Genomic DNA, 22,001 nt, shown 5'->3' on the forward strand with positions numbered 1-22,001 from the left:
AGTTTTTCCACCTCCGGGCAGGACTCCAGATGTTTATCAAACTGCTTCTGCCAGCTAGCCATTGGTGTGAGGCAGGTCTCAAATTTACACTCTACTCCCAACAAAACACAAGCGTAGTGTCCCTGGGATTACCAGCTGTAAACTCTGACCCTGGTCAGCAACGGATGGTAGGGTGACGGAGACTGGGAGCCAATTGTGAAGACAACGGGGTTTCCTTAACACGGACTGGTGACGGTAAACAAGTTCACCACACACACACACGCGTCAACACTGCAACATCTCACCGGTGCCGCAGATGCACAGGATTACTGTTAAACACTCGATAATTTATTAAACGCTTCAATTGTACAAACACAACGCTCAGCTGTGCGAGGCAGGGAGCTTATACCACCAGTGAGGAGAGCCCTTATAACTGGTGAAGAGTTACTGGTGTATTACAGGCTCCTCCCCACCCCTCCCACTCACTGAGCAGATTCTGAGGCCCGGTTCACAGTCCCCAGACGGGAGATGAGCAGCGTCCCTCTCCCACAGGGAGCAGCGATGTACTGGAGGAGGTAGTGGGAGAGGGAACGGTCTCCAATGCATGGACTTTAAGATGCAGAGGAGTGGGAAAATAAAGTGCAGCGTAAAATGGTGCAGCTGAAAGTAGGGGTGTCTCTTCTCAGCCCAAAGTCACCAGCGACCCAAGAACCCAGAAATGGCCAAACAGAATTTTTTTTTTTTTTAAAAAAGACTCCTCCTCGAACAGGGATGGTCACAGGTCAGAGCCGGGATAAGCACACAACAGAAACACTTGGGGTGATCTGTGTTTGGGCAGAGATCCAAACCCCTGCACCGCTAACACCACCGCGACTAAACGCAGCCTCGCAATTGGAGTTCGAGGGGCAGCCGGGTGATTCGGGTGAGCTCACTCACTGCTTTCTGTGGGGCAGCGAGTTTTGTGAAACCACGACTGCTCTTTTTGGGGGGGGGGGGGGGGGGGCGGAAGATTAACGCAGGTGTCCTGTCAGGAGGCCGCAGCAACTGATCAATTGCACAAGAAAAGCTCGACTTGTCCCCCCCACAAACATGTAAATACAGTGTTAATGCTCTGACCGTCAAAAAAAAAATCCTTACATTTTACAGCTCGACTATACAAATCAAACCTAAACCCTCCATTTAATCCCAAGGATAGAGTGTCTAGGGGAGCCCTAGGGTAACTAAACCCACCGCTCGTGCCTGTGAACCTGGGTCTCAGATACGTGGATCCACTCCCCCGTTTACTTGGCATCCCCACACACCCCTCTCCAGGGCAACAACAGAAATTTTAGATTCATATATTATATATTTCTTTTTAAAAAAAACATAAAAAAACCTCACATCTAAACAGCCTCGTGATACAACTCCATCTTGAATTCCTTGTGAATCTTTGGAAATAGTGACAGATTGACACCAGTATCAGACCTGGATTAGTGTAAAAGGTTCAGGTGCAAGTCCTGGCGATGAACGAGCTCACCGCACTGTGATCCGAGAGAGTCAAACTCCAGCACCATTTCCTGGCTCCCATTGACCGAATGGGTTAATGCCCGGGACCAGTGCAGGCTGGCATAGATCTATCACTATTTTGGGAGGTATTTATCCCAGGAGAAGCTGTAAACGATCGGTGGTCCCTGGTAGTAGAGTGCCAGCATGGGTAGCGCCATGTCATAGTCCGCACTCTGTCACAGGGGCTGCAGCACAGGCCTGCAGGAGTCCAAACCCATTGGCTGTGTGCACTTTTCCGCCTCCACCAACTCTTCCAGTACCTCCCTGTGGCACAAAGGGAAAAGGAAAGAGGGATTAGTATCAGAACTGTGCCCTGGCACTGCCTCCAACCGCCCCCCCCCCCTGCCCCCGCACCCACACACGAGGCATTAGAAGCACTATCTTATTGCAACACAGGGGCCCTTACTGGCATTATCCTCAATCATGGTGGGGTCCAACTGCTGCCCCGCCCAAGATCAGCGAAGTCACCACACCTGGGGCCCTCACACTCTGTGGGACTCAGCTAATCACCGTGAAGTTAGAGAGTCACTGACAGCAAAGCCCTGTACTATTCTGTAAAGCAAAAAATGCAGCTTTCCCCGAAATGCATGGCAGGTGAAATTATCCGGGGGGAGGGTGCCCGCGTGGAGTGCCGTGGTCTTGGGGGAGGGCTTTCACATGGAGTGTCGGGGGGTCTCAGGTACCCGTGGCACACTCGTCAGATTCTTACTTGTGCATGTAGAAAAAGATGTAGCCACTCTTGTCTCGGTCTGTCTGCACAGTGCCTTCCACCGTCTTGGACACCTCCAGATCGTTGTAAGTCAACCACGCCTGCTTCTTTATGTCAAACACGTCACTGATGTAGTGCCCTTCACAAAATAAAAATTCAATGAGTGGTCAGCCAGCTACATACCCCGAACAGGTCAGCTCCTTAAGGCGACTCTCACTGATGGTCATCAGAAAAATAACAGGGAACGAAAGGACAGAAATTGAGGCGGTTACAGTCTAATGTCTGGCCACATTAATGAGAAGCCAATCATTCCGTTTCAACAACTCTCACACTCCAATGCAGGATAAAATAAAAGCTGGTTGTCTGACAAGTAATCTCTGTCACATCCAACAACAACTTGCATTTATATAGCGCCTTTAATGAAGTAAAACATTCCAAGGTGCTTCACAGGAGCGTTATCAGACAAAATTTGACACCATAGCAACAGGAGGAGGCCATTCAGCCCCTCGAGCCTGTTCTGCCGTTCACTTAGATCATGGCTGATCTGTATCTTAACTCCATTTACCTGCCTTGGTTCCCTAACCCTTAATACCCTTACCCAACAAAAAATCTATCAATCTCAGTTTTGAAATTTTCAATTGACCCCCAGCCTTAACAGCTTTTTGGGGAGAGAGTTCCAGATTTCTACTCCCCTTTGTGTGAAGAAGTGCTTCCTGACATCACCCCTGAACGGCCTGGCTCTAATGATAAAGTTATGCCCCCTTGTTCTGGACTCCCCACCAGAGGAAATAGTTTATATTTGTCCTAGCAAATCCTTTAGTCATCTTAAATACCTCAATTAGATCATCCTTTAATCTTCTATACTCAAGGGTATACAAGCCCTAGTCTATGCAACCTGTCCTCATAATTTAACACCAGTATCATTCTTGTGAATCTGCGCTGCACCTCCTCTAAGGCCACAGAACTGAACACAGTCTCTAAATGGGGTCTAACCAGAGCTTTATAACTAACATATCTTCCACCCCTTTGTATTCCAGCCCCCTTGAGATAAAGACCAACATTCCATTAGACTTTTAAATTATTTTTTGCACCTGTCAACTAGCTTTTAGTGATTTCTGTAATTGGACCCCTAAAATCTTTGTCCATCCACAGTTCTGAGCTTCTCACCATTTATAAAATACTCTGATCTATCTTTCTTGGGTCCAAAGTGGATGACTTCATACTTTCCCCACATTGAACTCAATTAGCTACAGTTTTGCCCACTCACTTAATCCAAGCCACATAAGGAGATATTACAACAGGCGCCCGAAAGTTTGGTCAAAGAGGGAGGTTTTACGGTGTGTCTCAAAGGAGGAGACAGAGGGGGAGAGGTTTAGGGAGGGAATTCCAGCGCTTAGGGCCTAAGCAGCTGAAGGCACAGCCACCAATGGCAGAGCGATGAAAATCGAGGATGTGCAAGAGGCAAGAATTGGAGGAGTGCAGTGATCTGAGGGTTGTAGGGCTGGAGGAGGTTACAGAGATAGGGAGGGGCGAGGCCATGGAGGGATTTGAAAACGAGGATGTGAATTTTAAAACAGAGGCGTTCCCGGACCGCGAGCCAATGTAGGTCAGCGAGCACAGAGGTGATGGTGAACAGGGCTTGGTGCAAGTTAGGATACGGGTAGCAGAGTTTTGGATGAGCTCAAGTTTATGGAGGGTGGAAGGTGGGAGGCCGGCCAGGAGAGCACTAAAATAGTCCCAAGGCCACCAATGGCGGGGCGAAGGGAGCGGGCGTTGCACAACAGGCCAGAGTTGTTATCCTTTTTCTATTTTATCGACACTACTAGAGGTCAGTGACCCTCTCGTTTCTCCTGAGCTCCAAACACTCCACCCGATTTCTTGTACTCTCACTGCATTGAAATCCACACTCATCACATCATCCCCTGCTCCAACTCATTCTTTCCCAGCAGCTCAAAGCAATTGGCCTGCTCGCCTTCCACAGTCTTCCCTTCTTTCAAAACCTAACTTACTGTAGCCGTGGCTCAGTGGGTGGCACTCTCGCCTCGGAGTCAAGCCCCACACCAGAGAGGTCAGCCCATAATCCAGGCTGACGCTCCAGTGCAACACAGAGAGTTCTGCACTGTCGGAGGTGCCGTCTTTCGGAGGAGACGTTAAACCGAGGCCGTCTGCTCTCTCCCCTCTCAGGTGGACGTAAAAGATCCCATGATATTATTATTAATATCCAGGCCAACAGGTGCACAAAAGGCCAAAGTCAGAGGAATGGAGAGTTGCAGGGCTGGAGGGGGTTACAGAGATAGGGAGGGGCAAGGACATGAAATGATTTAACACGACTGAGAATTTTAAATTGGGAGGCACTGGGGGACTGAGAGCCAATGTAGGTCAGTGAGCTGGGTAAGCAGGACTTGGTACAGAATAGGATAAAGGCAGCAGAGCTGAAATCGAGAGAGCACATTTAACTGGAGGAAATTGCGGTCCATCTAAGAAGAAAAAAATCGGCTAAGCAGTCTGACAGCAGAGGGAGTGGAGAGGCCGAGTCAGATGGTAGAGAGCTGGGTGTCAGTGTACACATGGACTCATGTCTCTGACTCACTGTGAGCAAGGCCATGGGAGATCTGCTAACTATCATAACTTAACGGCTGGAAGCTACAATCAGGCTAGCAAGTATTGCAAATGTAGAAATCCACATCATCCCAAATCTCAGCCGATATCTTATGACATCAGTACTGGTTGAGGCAGATCATTAAATCAGGTTACAAATCAGGGTGGCCGGTACCTACCAGAGGAGGAAGAGCTGCCGATGTGGCTGACGACACTGATAAGTCGATAAGAGTGAGCGAGCTCGCCTGTCTGCAAGAACAAGAACTAGTCAGTAAACAGTCTGAACAGGTACATCGCATCCAGTGTGGCAATTCAACACAACACTCGTCTCCCGACACCCTCAATCCAGGGGGACCACCTCCTGACCCCACAATCTAGCTCGACACGCTATCTCCCCCGGCAACCCCCGCCCAACCCCCTGCTCAGGCAGTACGATGCGCGCCCATTTCCTCAACCGTGAGATCCAGAGTTAGTACGACAGGCATCTTCCCCAGTGTGCACAGTCAGCACCCGCTCTCGCCTCACCTCGGCATTCCTTTTCAACTCCTCAGCCTCAGCTCCGCTGTAATCCATATCCAGGATTTCCTCATTACCGGAATCTTCATCCGAACCCATAAGATCTCCGATGGAATTATTGAAGTCTGCAAGGACAGCATTTATCATTGAAAGAAAATTAACACAAAATGATATCTTTACTGCCGACCAAATCAAGAGAAGTCCCATAAACACCCGCTTCGCACAGGACCAACAGTTGCAGACGCTGCTTTCTGCGTGTAATTGACTCCCGAGCTCTCCCGCTTCAGATTGAGAGACTGAAGGGGAGGGCCCGAGGCAAGACAGAGGGTCAGAGGGATCTTGGTGTGCAAGTTCACAGATCCCTGAAGGCGGCGGAACAGGTAGATAAGGTGGTAAAGAAGGCATATGGGATACTTGCCTTTATTAGCCGAGGCATAGAATATAAGAGCAAGGAGGTTATGATGGAGCTGTATAAAACACTGGTTAGGCCACAGCTGGAGTACTGTGTGCAGTTCTGGTCGCCACACTACAGGAAGGATGTGATCGCTTTGGAGAGGGTGCAGAGGAGATTCACCAGGATGTTACCAGGGCTGGAGCGCTTCAGCTATGAAGAGAGACTGGGAAGATTGGGTTTGTTTTCCTTGGAGCAGAGGAGGCTGAGGGGGGACATGATTGAGGTGTACAAAATTATGAGGGGCACAGATAGGATGGATACTAAGGAGCTTTTTCCCTTCGTTGAGGGTTCTATAACAAGGGGACATAGATTCAAGGTAAAAGGCGGGAGGTTTAGAGGGGATTTTAGAAAGAACTTTTTCACCCAGAGGGTGGTTGGAGTCTGGAACTCACTGCCTGAAAGGGATGTGGAGGCAGGAACCCTCAACATTCAAGAAGCATTTGGATGAGCACTTGAAATGCCATAGCATACAAGGCTACGGACCAAATGCTGGAATATGGGATTAGAGTAGACAGGGCTTGATGGCCGGCGCGGACACGATGGGCCGAAGGGCCTCTATCCGTGCTGTATAACTCTATGACTGAGTACCGAGGTTATATTGTACCTGCCAGTGGAAACGGTTTCTCCTTATTTAGTCATTCATGATTTTGAACACCTCTATTAAATCTCCCCTTAACCTTCTCTGTTCTAAGGAGAACAATCCCAGCTTCTCCAGTCTCTCCACATAACTGAAGTCCCTCATCCCTGGTACCATTCTAGTAAATCTCCTCTGCACCCTCTCTAAGGCCTTGACATCCTTCCTAAAGTGCGGTGCCCAGAATTGGACACAATACTCTAGCTGAGGCCTAACCAGTGTTTTATAAAGGTTGAGCATAACTTCCTTGCTTTTGTATTCTATGCCTCTGTTTATAAAGCCCAGGATCCCATATGTTTTTTTAACAGCCTTCTCAACTTGTCCTGCCACCTTCAAAGATTTGTGTACATATACCCCCAGGTCTCTGTTCCTGCATTTAAAATTGTACCATTTAGTTTATATCATCTCTCCTCATTCTTCCTACCAAAATGTATCACTTCACACTTCTCTGCATTAAATTTTATCTGCCATGTGTCTGCACATTTCACCAGTCTTTCTATATCCTCTTGAAGTCTGTTACTATCCTCCTCACTGTTAACAGGAAACTTGGAAATGTAGTTATTTACAAACTTCAAAATTATGCCCTGTAGACCCAGGTCATTTATATCAAAAACAGCAGTGGTCCTAATACCGAGCTGGGCAGGGGCGGGGGGAAACACCACTGCACACTTCCCTCCACTCTGGAAAAACCACTCTCTGCTTTCTGTCCTGCAGCCAATTTCGTATCTACGCTGCCACTATCCCTTTAATTTAATGACAGACCTGTACCTACTAGTACTGGACCTCGGTGCTATACAGTGACAGACTTGTACCCACCAGTACTGGACCTCAGTGCTATACAGTGACAGACCTGTACCCACCAGTACTGGACCTCAGTGTTATACAGTGACAGACCTGTACCCACCAGTACTGGACCTCGGTGCTATACAGTGACAGACCTGTACCCACCAGTACTGTACACCAGTGTCATACAGTGACAGACCTGTACCCACCAGTACTGTACCCCAGTGTTATACAGTGACAGGTACTTCATCTCAAAGGAGGGAGAGAAAAAAAACAGGGAATTACAGACCGGTTAGCCTAACATCAGTAGTGGGGAAAATGCTAGAGTCTATTATAAAAGATGTGATAACAGAACACTTGGAGGGCATTAATGGGATTGGACAAAGTCAGCATGGGTTTATGAAAAGTTTGCAGACAACACAAAGCTGGGGTGGAATGTGAGCTGTGAGGAGGATGCAAAGAGGCTCCAATGTGATTTAGACAAGTTGGGTGAGTGGGCAAGAACATGGCAGATGCAGCATAACGTGGATAAATGTGAGGTTATCCACTTTGGTTGTAAAAACAGAAAGGCAGATTATTATCTGAATGGTGATAGATTGGGAAAAGTAGGTGCAACGAGACCTGGGTGTCCTTGTACACCAGTCGCTGAAAGCGAGCATTCAGGTGCAGCAAGCAGTTAGGAAGGTGAATAGTAAGTTGGCCTTCATTGCAAGAGGATTTGAGTACAGGAGCAGGGATGTCTTACTGCAGTTATACAGAGCCTTGGTGAGACCACATCTGGAGTATTGTGTGCAGTTTTGGTCTCCTTATCTGAGGAAGGATGTCCTTGCCATGAAGGGAGTGCAACGAAGGTTTACCAGACTGATTCCTGGAATGGCAGGACTGACATATGAGGAGAGATTGGGTCGACTTGGCCTGTATTCACTAGAGTTTAGAAGAATGAGAGGTGATCTCATCGAAACATATAAAATTCGAACAGGACTAGACAGACTAGATGCAGGAGGATGATCCCGATGGCTGGGGAGTCCAGAACCAGGGATCAGAGTCTCAGGATACGGGGTATGCCATTTAGAACCGAGATGAGGAGAAATTTCTTCACTCAGAGGGTGGTGAACCTGTGGAATTCTCTACCACAGAAGGCAGGAGGCCAAGTCTTTAGATGTATTCAAGAAGGAAATAAATATATTTCTTAATGCTAAAGGGATCAAGGGATATGGGGAAAAAGCGGGAACAGAGAACTGAGTTAGACGATCAGCCATGATCATTTTGAATGGTGGAGCAGGCCCGAAGGGCTGAATGGCCTACTCTTGCTCCTATTTTCTATGTCTACGTAATACAGCTGAAAACAGTCTCCTAGACAGCCCGAGTTAGGAAGGTACCAATCTTTAACGGCACAATCTATATGGTGGTAGATTGGCTCAGCTGGACTCATTCAAGTCAGAATGCTGTGGACTCAAGCCCCACTACAGGCCTGAGCATAAAGTACACAATCTGGTGTAGTAATGAGGGGGTGCTTCATTGTCAGAGGTGCTGTCCTTTGGGTGAGAGGTTAGAGCGAGGCTCTGTCTGCCTGCTACAATATTAAGGGTCCCATGGAACTATATGAAGAGCAGGGATTTCTCCCAGTGTCTCAGCCAATGTTCTGCTCTTAACCAACACCAAAAGTATTACCCGTTCGTTCATCCGCTTACTGTTAGTGGGACCTTGCTGTGTGTAAAGCGACTGACACACCTGCCTATATAACAGTGACCGCTGATCAACATAGCACGTGCAAAGTTATCGGAAATCAGTCATGGTACAGAGAATGCATTGTAGCAGCTACTCAATTAACGCTTGCAAGCCCTGATGGCGGTTCCTCACCGTGAAGACTCAGCTCTGTAGCTCGTTTCAGGTCATCGTCCTCTTTCAGCTCCCGAGCCTCCTGACCGGTCACACAAAGAGAAAACATTCAATGGCGACTCTGGCTAAACGCCTGATTCCATTCACAACACAAGTTAGGCAAGGGCAGGAGGGGGCAGCATTCCCCACCACCACCCCACAGAAGAACTAAATTAAACTCAACTGGCAAGTCACTGAGCGGCACTGGAGCATTTCCTGGGATCTTCCTACCCACTCCCATACCGCGCACTTTCCCGCTCCGTCATTAGGGAGCTCATTATTTTTCTCCCCATCTCTACTGAAGACACCGATCGTGCTGCGATACGATTAGATGGACGCGACAGCACTTCAGCACCGTGTCAGAGTGCCCATGCTTCACATGTGGCCGCAGACAGCGTGCGCCATCAGAACCCTAGGTGATCGTACAGGCGCGGGCGCCCAACTGAGCCCCACCTAGTCATCACGAGACGTCCACGCACCTGCATCAGGAGCGGGGACCCTGGCTGATTCACTCTCTCTACCGAGACAAACTGCACATTGAAGCATTGTAAATTTCCATTTTACATGCAATCCTACAGGGACCTGTACTAATTAAGATTCCAAGATCTCTTGCCTGCACTGTACAGACAGGAAACAAACTAGTAACCAGCAGCACCAGTATCCATCATGTTGGCTTATGTCAGCTTGGCTCAGTTGGTAGCACTCTGGGTCTAAGGATCCTGGGTTCAAGCTCCACTCTTAAGATTTGAGCACATAATCTAGGCTGACCCTTCGGCTCGGTGCCGACTTGAGTGCTGCATTGTCAGAGGTGCCGTTCTTTGGACGAAGCAATAGCCCGAGCAGCCGCCTGCCTGCTTAGGCGAATGTTGAAGCTGTAAAGGGAGGGGTAGTCAGGTTGGCTTTCTGGAAGGACGAGATCAAATGGGCCAAAGGTGTTTTAAAAAAAAATCCAAGCCCATCTCGTGACCAGTTACCACAAGAACCTCTCTTCACCCACTCTCCAGCACCCACAAACCCAGGCTTTCTGAATGCTGACCTGTTCTTGGAGGCTCTGGGCCAGAGCTTGCTGCAGCTCCTGTTCCTCTCGCTCCTTGTCCAGGTCATACTGCTGCATCCAGTCCATCTCACACTGGGAGCCCTCTGGGGTTTTATTCTCCTTATTCTCATCAAAATCTTTCGTAACTTCATCAGGGTCTGTTTAAAAAAATAAGATTTAAATTTCAGATAGAAATGAAGGAGGATTGGCACAATGGGTCATATACACTGGCCTTTACTTCTGGGTCCAAAGATCAAATCCAGCTCAGACTGACAGGATGAAATTCTCATATCTGCCTGATGTAAGGGTGCAATGTGAAATGAGTTTGGACAGTTCCAGCCCAGTTTCAAGTGGACTTACATTCTACAGTACAAAACTGTCCCTAACTCAGTACCAAATGACAATCTCATTCTGAGGCTAGATGATAGCTGGTGTGGGAACTGGAAAAACGTTACTGACACTGGTGCAGTAGGGTTAAATAGAAAGATTTACTCTAACCCGTGCTGTACCTGCCCTGGGAATGTTTGATGGGACAGTGTCGAGGGAGCTTTACTCTGTATCTAACCCGTGCTGTACCTGCCCTGGGAGTGTTTGATGGGACAGTGTAGAGGGAGCTTTACTCTGTATCTAACCCGTGCTGTACCTGCCCTGGGAGTGTTTGATGGGACAGTGTAGAGGGAGCTTTACTCTGTGTCTAACTTGTGCATCACAGAAGAACCCCAGCACACATGGACTTTACAGCCAAGTTAAACCCTATCCCAACCCTAGCAAGGGGAGCATGCTCCCGAGACCACTTATATCCCGACTCAATGCCCAAGTTCACGCCGGGGGCGGGGGTCACTGGATAGCAATCAGATGGTAACCATGGATCCTATGGAATGCCACTGCGAGAGCCCTGACCTTTGCCCCTCCCTAGCTTACGTCCCACCGAGAGCAAGCGCAGTCTCAGCACAGGCCCATTGCAACAACCTTCTTCTACTGAACTACCTGCATTTGATGGGTGGGTTCATCTGGCCTTGATAATAAAACGTTATCCAGCACCTGTCCATGTGGTCACCACGCACTCCCCACCATGACCCACCTGTTTCCATGGTGGTCCTGGAGCCCTCTGTTTCCGTGGCCTCTGGTTGTTCCAGCGACTCCTGAGCTTCATCATCGCCGAAGCCGGTATCGGGGCTGCTGGTCGGCTTCTCCCGCTCCTCGTCTCCGCCGAGAGGGAGAGATGCTTCCCGCTTGCTGATCTCCAGCACGGCCGCCAGCAGTTCATCTTCACTCATGCTGTCAAAGGAGGAGTCCATCACCGGGGCCGGCCGCTCCCCCTCCTGCTTGCTCACTTTAAGTGCCTGGTGAACAAAGACAGTATTCACATTTTGGCACAGGCCCAGTTAGCAACAGTGGCGTTAAGGTCAAGTGTCACCACCCAGCATTTAGTGGGTATTGGGCTCAACGCACAATTTGCATTTATATAGCTCCTATAACATAGTAAAACATCCCAAAGCGCTTCACAGAAGTGTTATCAGATAAGAATTGACACCGAGCCACAGAAGGAAGTATTAGGACAGGTGATCAAAAACTTGGTTGGGCTTTGAAGGAGAGATGGGTGGAGGGGTTTAGGGAAGAAATTCCTGAGCTTAGGGCTTAGAGAGCTGAAGGCACGCCCACCAGTGCTGAGGCGAAGGGAGTGGGGGATGCGCAATTGGCCGAGTTGGAGGAACGCAGAGATCTCAGAGGGTTGTAGGAGGTTACAGAGATAGGGAGGGGAGGGGCCAAGGCATGGGGCCATGGAGGGATTTTAAGACGAGGATGAGAATTTTAAATTCATCAGCTGTATGGTCTACAGCTACCTGGATTATTCTGGTCTCCCTTCTTGAACAAGGGCTTACACTGGATACCCTCCAGTCCTCTGGCACAGTTGAAAAATTCTGGTGAGCCTCTGGAATCTCCTCTCCAACTTCCTTCAACAGCCCAGAGAGAACGCCATCAGGGCCTGCGCTCTGCTAATTTTTTTCACAACAAAGGAGTAGACCCTTGAGCCTGTTCTGCCATTCATTAGATCATGGCTGATCTGCATCTCAAATCCATTTACCCATCTTGGTTCCATATCCCTTAATACCCTTGCCTAACAAAAATCTATCAATCTTAAGTTTTGAAATTTACAATTGACCCCCAGCCTCAACAGCTTTTTTTTTGATTGGGGGGGGGGGGGGGGCGGTTGGGGGTAAGAGTTCCAGATTTCCACTCCCCTTTGTGTGAAGAAATGCTTCCTGACATCACTCCTGAATATCCCAGCTCTAATTTTTAAGGTTATTCCCCCTTGTTCTGTACTCCCCCACCAGAGGAAATAGTTTCTCTCTACCTGTCCTATCGAATCCTTTAATCATCTTATACACCTCAATTAGATCACCCCTTAATCTTCTGTACTCGAGGGAATACAAGCCTAGTCTATGCAAGCTGGCCTCACAATTTAACCCTTTTAGCCCAGTTATCATTCTTGTGAATCTGCACAGCACCTCCTCCAAGGCCAATATATCCTTCCTGAGGTGCGGTGCCCAGAACTGAACCCAGTCTCCAGACGGGGTCTAACCAGAGCTTTATACAACTGTAGCATCACTTCTACCCCTTTGTATTCCAGCTCCATTGATATAAAGGCCAAAACTCAGATTATTTGATGCATCTATCTATTAGTTTTTAAGAACTGATTCGTTTTCTACAGTTAGCTTAACAATTTCCCCCAGGTCCTCCTCTAGTACACCGACGTTCTCATTTAACCTCATCGCCATACCTTCAACCTTGACGACTAGATATCCCCCCTCCGCCCACCCCTGATCCAACCCCCTCTCTCATCATCTTACGGATGTGGAACTGTCGAAATGAAACTCCACGTTACATTCCCCCTCCTCAATGGGGACGTCTAGTGCCATAAAGTCAAGTTTCAAACTGGGATCTGCATTGCCAGACTCTACGATGTGACCCTATCAGGTTCACGGGGTCATTAGATGCCCACACAGCTGGACCAGGGCACAATGTCCCAGTAATTCTGTCTTCCAGTTTTCTCTACTTGTTGATTTATTAGCATGTTGTTTCTGTAATAATAATTTTCTACTGCACTTATAGAATTTTACAGCACAGAAACAGGCCAATGCCAGTGTTTATGCTCCACACGAGCCTCCTCCGACCTTCTTCATCTCACCCTATCAGCATATCCTTCTATTCCTTTATCCTCGTGTTTATCTAGTTTCCCATTAAATGCATCTGCGGTATTCACCTTAACCACTCCTTGTGGTAGTGAGTTCCACATTCTCACTGCTCTCTGGGTGAAGCAGTTTCTCCTGAATTCCCTATTAGATTTATTGGTGACTATCTTATATTTATGGCCCCTCATTCTGATTGCCACTTCAAGGGGAAACATCTTCTCTATATCAACCCTATCAAACCCTTTCATAATCTTGAAGACCTCTACAGGTCCCCCTCAGTCTTCCCTTTTCCAGAGAGAAAGGAGCCGCAGCCTCTTCAATCTTTCCTGATAGGTATAACCTCTCAGTTCCAATATCATCCTAGTCAATCTTTTTTGCACTTTCTCCAGTGTCTCTATATCCTTTTTATAATATGGAGACCAGAACTGTTCACAGTACTCCAAGTATTGCCTGACCAAGGTTCTATACAAGTTTAACATAACTTCTCTGCCTTTCAATTCTATCCCTTTAGAAATGAACCCCAGTGCTTGGCTGGCTTTTTTTAAAAAATGGCCTTATTAACCTGCGTCACTATTTTTAGTGATTTGTGTATCTGTACCCCCAGATCCCTCTGTTCCTCTACCCTATTTAGATTCTTATTTTCCAAGGACGTACATGGTCGCCTTATTTTTCCTACCAAAATGTACCACCTCACACTTATCCATATTAAAATTAATTTGCCAATTACACACCCATTCTACAAGTTTATTAATGTCCTCCTGTATTTTGTCACAGTCCTCCTCAGTATTAACTATACCCCCCAATTTGGTGTTGTACCCAAATTTTGAAATTGTACTTCAGATTCCAAATCGTTTATGTAAATAGTGAACAGTGGTCCCAGCACCTCTCCCTGTGGAACACCACTTCCCACTTTTTGCCAATCTGAGTAATTACCTTTAAGCCCTACTCTGTTTTCTGTTTTATAGCCAGCTTGCAATCCATTCTGCTACTTATCCCTGACTCCACATTCTCTGACCTTAGTCATGAGTCTACAATGCGGTACCTTATCGAAGGCCAAATCCAAATATATTACATCTACTGCATACTACCCTTGTCTACCCTTTGTTGCTTTTTCAAAGAATTCGATAAGGTTGGTCAAGCATGACCTTCCCTTTTGAAATCCGTGCTGACTATTCTTTATTATATTTTCGATTTCTAGATGTTTTTCTATTACATCTTTGAGTAAAGATTCCATTATCTTTCCTACCACCGATGTTAAGCTAATTGGTCTATAGTTCCCTGGACTGGTTCTATTTCCCTTTTTAAAATATAGGAATAACATTAGCTGTCCGCCAGTCCTCTTGCACTATTCCCTTTTTTAATGAATTTTTACATATATGTAATAGTGACTCTGCTATCTCTTCCCCAACTTCTTTTAATATGCGCAGATGCAATCCATCTGGTCCAGGGATCTTCTAAGTTTGATTAATTTATAAATTAACCCCCCCCTTTCTATCTTAATGTATTTATATCTTTTTTGATCTCTTCTTCTAATGTCCTGCCAACCACGTTTGCCTCAGTATTTACCAGAGAGACTAAGTAATTATTCAATATTTCTGCCATTTCGCAGTCATTACACCTGTGAGTTTATCGTGTGTATCCCTTAGTGGCCTTACCCATATCCTGATTTTTCTCTTGTTATTTATGTGTCTGTCGAATACTTTACTATTTGTTATATTCCTTGATAATTTAATTTGAGTTTCTTTTTATCTTCTTTAAACTTCTTTCCTAATGTCTTCGTATTCCCTTCTGTCATCCTCTCCTTTATTTTTTTATGTACTTAGTGAATGCCTTTGTTCTTTAGTTTCAATTTTGATCTTATTTCTTTATTCATCCATGGTGTGTCATTACTGGCTAGCTTGTTCTTGCTTTTTCGTGGGATATATTTCTCCTGGACTCCTGATCACCATTTTAAATGTTTCCCACTGCTGTTATTTCTTTCTTTGTCAGTAAATTTTTCCAGTTTATTTTTCCTAGGTCCATTCTCATCCCCTGAAAATCAGCTTTTATCCAATTTATTACTTATGCCCTTCTCAATCTTTATCTTAAACCGTACTATGTTGTGATCACTATTGCCTAGATGTGCCCCTACACTTACTTCTCTTATCAGTTCTGGTCCATTTTCCATTAATAGACCCAGCAGTGTTTCCGCGCTTCTTGGGCTTTTAACATACTGGATAAAAAATGAATCCTGCACATTGTAAAAACTCAATTCCCCGTACCCCTTTACCTACCTCTTCTTGCCAGTTTATTTGGGGGTAGTTAAAATCTCCCACGATTATTCTAAGTCCTTTACTCATTTCACATATTTGCTTACATATTTCTTCCTCCACCTCCTTTCCACTATTAGGTGGTCTGTAGTATACCCTTATTAGTGTGATTGATCCCTTAACTTTTATTTCAATCCATATGGATTCTGTTTCTATCCTTCTGTTAATGGTAGTAAAAAGGGACATAATTATGTTATCCCTAATTAGTACGGCTACTCCCCCACCTTCTTCATAGAATCATAGAATCATAGAAGTTACAACATGGAAACAGGCCCTTCGGCCCAACATGTCCATGTCGCCCAGTTTATACCACTAAGCTAGTCCCAATTGCCTGCACTTGGCCCATATCCCTCGATAACCATCTTCCCCATGTAACTGTCCAAATGCTTTTTAAAAGACAAAATTGTACCCGCCTCTACTACTGCCTCTGGCAGCTCGTTCCAGACACTCACCACCCTTTGAGTGAAAAAATTGCCCCTCTGGATCCTTTTGTATCTCTCCCCTCTCACCTTAAATCTGTGCCCCCTCGTTATAGACTCCCCTACCTTTGGGAAAAGATTTTGACTATCGACCTTATCTATGCCCCTCATTATTTTATAGACTTCTATAAGATCACCCCTTAACCTCCTACTCTCCAGGGAATAAAGTCCCAGTCTGTCTAACCTCTCCCTGTAAGTCAAACCATCAAGTCCCGGTAGCATCCTAGTAAATCTTTTCTGCACTCTTTCTAGTTTAATAATATCCTTTCTATAATAGGGTGACCAGAACTGTACACAGTACTCCAAGTGTGGCCTCACCAATGCCCTGTACAACTTCAACAAGACATCCCAACTCCTGCATTCAATGTTCTGACCAATGAAACCAAGCATGCTGAATGCCTTCTTCACCACCCTATCCACCTGTGACTCCACTTTCAAGGAGCTATGAATCTGTACTCCTAGATCTCTTTGTTCTATAACTCTCCCCAACGCCCTACCATTAACGGAGTAGGTCCTGGCCCGATTCGATCTACCAAAATGCATCACCTCACATTTATCTAAATTAAACTCCATCTGCCATTCATCGGCCCACTGGCCCAATTTATCAAGATCCCGTTGCAATCCTAGATAACCTTCTTCACTGTCCACAATGCCACCAATCTTGGTGTCATCTGCAAACTTACTAACCATGCCTCCTAAATTCTCATCCAAATCATTAATATAAATAACAAATAACAGCGGACCCAGCACCGATCCCTGAGGCACACCGCTGGACACAGGCATCCAGTTTGAAAAACAACCCTCTACAACCACCCTCTGTCTTCTGTCGTCAAGCCAATTTTGTATCCAATTGGCTACCTCACCTTGGATCCCATGAGATTTAACCTTATGTAACAACCTACCATGCGGTACCTTGTCAAATGCTTTGCTGAAGTCCATGTAGACCACGTCTACTGCACAGCCCTCATCTATCTTCTTGGTTACCCCTTCAAAAAACTCAATCAAATTCGTGAGACATGATTTTCCTCTCACAAAACCATGCTGACTGTTCCTAATTAGTCCCTGCCTCTCCAAATGCCTGTAGATTCTGTCCCTCAGAATACCCTCTAACAACTTACCCACTACAGATGTCAGGCTCACTGGTCTGTAGTTCCCAGGCTTTTCCCTGCCGCCCTTCTTAAACAAAGGCACAACATTTGCTACCCTCCAATCTTCAGGCACCTCACCTGTAGCGGTGGATGATTCAAATATCTCTGCTAGGGGACCCGCAATTTCCTCCCTAACCTCCCATAACGTCCTGGGATACATTTCATCAGGTCCCGGAGATTTATCTACCTTGATGCGCGTTAAGACTTCCAGCACCTCCCTCTCTGTAATATGTACACTCCTCAAGACATCACTATTTATTTCCCCAAGTTCCCTAACATCCATGCCTTTCTCAACCGTAAATACCGATGTGAAATATTCATTCAGGATCTCACCCATCTCTTGTGGTTCCGCACATAGATGACCTTGTTGATCCTTAAGAGGCCCTACTCTCTCCCTAGTTACCCTTTTGCCCTTTATGTATTTGTAGAAGCTCTTTGGATTCACCTTTGCCTGATCTGCCAAAGCAATCTCATATCCCCTTTTTGCCCTCCTGATTTCTCTCTTAACTCTACTCCGGCAATCTCTATACTCTTCAAGGGATCCACTTGATCCCAGCTGCCTATGCATGTCATATGCCTCCTTCTTATTTTTGACTAGTGCCTCAATCTCCCGAGTCATCCAAGGTTCCCTACTTCTACCAGCCTTGCCCTTCACTTTATAAGGAATGTGCTTACACTGAACCCTGGTTAACACACTTTTGAAAGCCTCCCACTTACCAGACGTCCCTTTGCCTGCCAACAGACTCTCCCAATCAACTTCTGAAAGTTCCTGTCTAATACCATCAAAATTGGCCTTTCCCCTGTAATATTTAGTTGCCAGTCCTGTTCTTTAAGTAGCCATGTTTGTTATTCCTACTCCATCTGGTTCCTCACTACGGATTATTGCCTCCAGTTCCCCTGTTTTATTTTGGACGCTGTGTACATCACTGTGCAGGCAGTTTTAATTCATCTCTAATAGTTGTTGCTTTTACTTTATTTTTAACAGTCCTTTTATGCTTATGTTTGATAACTATTTATTCCTTACCCTGGCCTGACCTTTACACTCATCTCCTGTTTTTATCATCTTTAGGCTTTTGTTATTGCTACCAGACCCCTCCCCCCATCTTGCTAGTTGAAAGCATGTTCTTTCTAATGTTGCACGTTTTCTCTGCATACTCCTCCAGTATACCTAGATTGTAATTTAACCTCTCTGCCATACCTTCACTTTCCATAACTAGATTCCCTCCTCACCCCCGAGTGGACTGACCCTCGCTCTAGTAACTGATCTGCCCTCTCAGGTGGACGTAAAAGATCCCACGGCATTATTTTGAAGAGCAGGGGAGTTTTCCCCGGCGTCCTGGGCCAATATTTATCCCTCAACACACATCAGTAAGAAACAGATTATCGTGTCATTATCTCATTGCAGTTTGAGGGATCTTGCTGTGGGCAAATTGGCTGCTGCATTTCCCTACATTACAACAGTGACTATGCTTCAAAAGTATTTCATTGGCTGTAAAACATTTTGGGAAGTCCTTAAGTCATGAAAGGTGCTATATTAATTTGCAGGAGGGGGGAGCTGGGGGCGGCACCGATCTTTACGGGGGGTGGCTGGGGGCAGCGCTGATCTTTGCAGAAGGGGTGGCTGGAGGCAGCACCGATCTTTATGGAGGGTGGCTGGGGACGCGCCGATATTAATGGGGGGAGGGGGGGGACAGACGCGCCAATGTTTACAGTCTTCACACAGGAAAGTTTGAAAACAATTCCCATTGGTCACTGATGAACCCTAGCGGTAGAAGCTCAATATTGCAGAATCAAGGTTCATTTTCATTCTTTTAATTTTTGGAGAAACTTAAATCATATTAAACCCAATATAAAATTTTCCTCGAGTGAAGTTACGAAAATAATTAGCAAAAGTGTTTTACTCTCGTTCTTCGCTAGTTCAGTACTTTCCCAAAAGAGAAAATGCTGGAAACACACAGCAGGTCCGACATCAATTGTAGAGGGACAACAGGTTGACATTTCGGATGTGGACCCTTTTGTCGGAACTGGGAAATACTAAGCAATGGCACTGCTGATGAAGGAGCTGCTGTCAGTTGGCTCAGTGGTAGCACACTCGCCTCTGAGTCAGAAGGTCGTGGGTTCAAGTCCCCACTCCAGAGACTTGAGCACAAAATCTAGGCTGACACTCCTGGAGCAGTACTGAGGGAGTGCTGCACTGTCTTTCGGATGAGACATTAAACCGTGGCCCCGTCTGCCCTCTCAGGTGGACATTAAAGAACCTAAGAACATAAGAAATAGGAGCAGGAGTAGGCCATACGGCCCCTCGAGCCTGCTCCGCCATTCTATAGGATCATGGCTGATCTTCGACCTCAACTCCATTTCCTGCCCAATCCCCATATCTCGATTCCCTTATAGTCCAAAAATCTATCGATCTCAGTCTTGAATATACTCAACGACCGAGCGTCCACAGCCCTCTGAGGTAGAGAATTCCAAACATTCACAACTGAGTGAAGAAATTCCTCCTCATCTCAATCCTAAAGGGCCGATCCCTTATTCTGAGACTATGCGCCCTAATTTTAGACTGTCCAGCCAGGGGCAACAGCCTTGCAAGAAGCAGGGGAGTTCTCTCTGTATCCTGGCAACATTCCTCCCAGTCAATCCACATGTAGGGCATTAATGTTTCTTACATCACAAGTGACTACACTTTGAAAAGTACTTCATTGGCTGTAAAGTGCTTTGGGACGCCCTGAGGCCATGAAAGGCGCTGTATAAATGCAAGTTTTCTTTCTAAGGGTCATGTGGGCAGGGAGCGCGTCAACGTGAACTCCTCAGGGATACCAGCTCTCAGCTTTCCTTACCAGCTGCATATCCTCGTCCTCGTGCTGTGTCTCACGCTGAACCTGCTCACTCAGCTGTCTGCTGAGCACCATCGCCCGCTTCACCTGCTCCTCCTCGCTGTCAGAGTCCAGAATCACGATCGAAGACTTGAAACAGTACTTCCTGTGGGCGGACACTTGGAATTAGGCAGCAAGAACCAGTCAGCCCATGAGATAAGGCGGCAGGAACCCACCTCGTGCACACTTCTCAATAAATCCAGTGCTTGTGCTTTCTGTACAGTCGACGGTCTCCCCTGCTCTACCAAAGGGGCCGACTCTGGCTGGGGCTCCATTCCCTAGCACTGACCCACCTTCCAATACCCTCAACCCTGCATAATCTTCAGGTGCCAGCAAACTATTTACCAGTAGGAGGGCGTGTCGAAATCGAGCTCGATGCGGTGATCATCCAGCGCTCTCCAGCAGGTCATTAGATAATCAGCAGCAGAAACCCCGGCTGCAATTTCCCTTCCTGAGCCCAAAAGTACCGAGGCCAATTGCAAAAATCAAGGGAAAGCTTCACACTCACTATCCTGCCTACTGCCCTCCTGTTCCACAACCCCACGTTGCTCTTGCCATCTTGTTTTGTGCCCACTCCCTTCCCCCCTCAAATCCTGCACTTTGTCGTCCTCCCTCAAATGTCATATATTGTACTCCCCTAACCACCCCCCAGCCCTCCCCTGCACTCCACGCCCCCTGGGTTACCCTAGAGAGAGACCATACAGTTAGTACTCACCTCCCCAGTGTGGACGGGGCAATCGTAGAGTTCACTGACTGTGAGGTTTTCAGCGGCCGTGACCTGTGAAATTTAAACGTAGCCGGTGATGTCAAGGTATTAGAGACTGTATATTAGCCCGAACAGCAAACCCTAGCTTCCCTCCCACTTAAACAATGAGTGTCATTAGATCTAAATCTCCATGTTACTGAAGCTTTGAACATGAACTAGCAAAGCATTCCCTATTAAACCAGCCCTGAAAACACACTGATGGGTTTATTAGTAGCTATCTGCTGCAACCCTTGAACCAATCTGTCGACGTGAAAGGAAGAGGTCTCAAATGACCTCAAACAATATTACCATTCGACCTAGGACATCACTGAGGGGTCAGTTACCGTGTTAAAAATGCGACGACTGCCCTTGTGGACTAAGAGAAAGGTCAGATTAGCACTGAGCCACACACACCAGAAGGCCCGAGGTTTGATCCCTCGCCTGTGTTGAGTTAGCTGATCTTGGCTGGGGTGTTACAACGGGCCTCACAACATGATATTTTTTGATGGGGGGTGGAAATTAGCCAAAGCTCCTGACTTGAGGGGTTTTGATGGAGTAAATAAGGAGAAACTATTTCCACTGGCAGGAGGGTCGGTAACCAGAGGACATAGATTTAAGGTAATTGGCAAAAGAACCAGAGGGGAGATGAGGAGAAATGTTTTTACGCAGCGAGTTGTGATAATCTAAGAACATAAGAAATAGGAGCAGGAGTAGGCCAATCGGCCCCTCGAGCCTGCTCCGCCATTCAATAAGATCATGGCTGATCTGATCCTAACCTCAAATCTAAATTCATGTCCAATTTCCTGCCCGCTCCCCATAACCCCTAATTCCCTTTACTTCTAGGAAACTGTCTATTTCTGTTTTTAATTTATTTAATGATGTAGCTTCCTGGGGCAGCAAATCCCACAGACCTACTACCCTCTGAGTGAAGAAGTTTCTCCTCATCTCAGTTTTCAAAGAGCAGACCGTGATTCTAAGATTATGCCCCCTAGTTCTAGTTTCACCCATCCTTGGGAACATCCTTACCGCATCCACCCGATCAAGCCCCTTCACAAATCTTATATGTTTCAATAAGATCGCCTCTCATTCTTCTGAACTCCAATGAGTAGTCCCAATCTACT

General features: G+C 46.6%; 1 protein-coding gene across 2 annotated transcripts in view; it reads right to left on the minus strand.

The window, feature by feature from the left end:
• Nucleotides 1-1,304: 1,304 nt before the first annotated feature.
• Nucleotides 1,305-22,001, minus strand: part of usp37 (ubiquitin specific peptidase 37) — a 59,648-nt gene continuing 38,951 nt past the window's right edge. For both annotated transcript variants that reach the window (XM_067986972.1, XM_067986971.1), the window contains 9 exons: nt 20,851-20,913; nt 20,100-20,241; nt 11,214-11,475; nt 10,133-10,290; nt 9,079-9,139; nt 5,357-5,472; nt 5,011-5,080; nt 2,234-2,372; nt 1,305-1,788 (listed from right to left, as the gene is read on the minus strand). In XM_067986972.1, the coding sequence (XP_067843073.1) occupies nt 1,701-1,788; nt 2,234-2,372; nt 5,011-5,080; nt 5,357-5,472; nt 9,079-9,139; nt 10,133-10,290; nt 11,214-11,475; nt 20,100-20,241; nt 20,851-20,913 (1,099 nt within the window). In that variant the 3' untranslated portion in view covers nt 1,305-1,700. The remainder of the gene's footprint in view (nt 1,789-2,233; nt 2,373-5,010; nt 5,081-5,356; nt 5,473-9,078; nt 9,140-10,132; nt 10,291-11,213; nt 11,476-20,099; nt 20,242-20,850; nt 20,914-22,001) is intronic.

Source organism: Heptranchias perlo, chromosome 7 (genome assembly GCF_035084215.1).
Source record: "Heptranchias perlo isolate sHepPer1 chromosome 7, sHepPer1.hap1, whole genome shotgun sequence".
Taxonomy (NCBI): Eukaryota; Metazoa; Chordata; class Chondrichthyes; order Hexanchiformes; family Hexanchidae; genus Heptranchias; species Heptranchias perlo.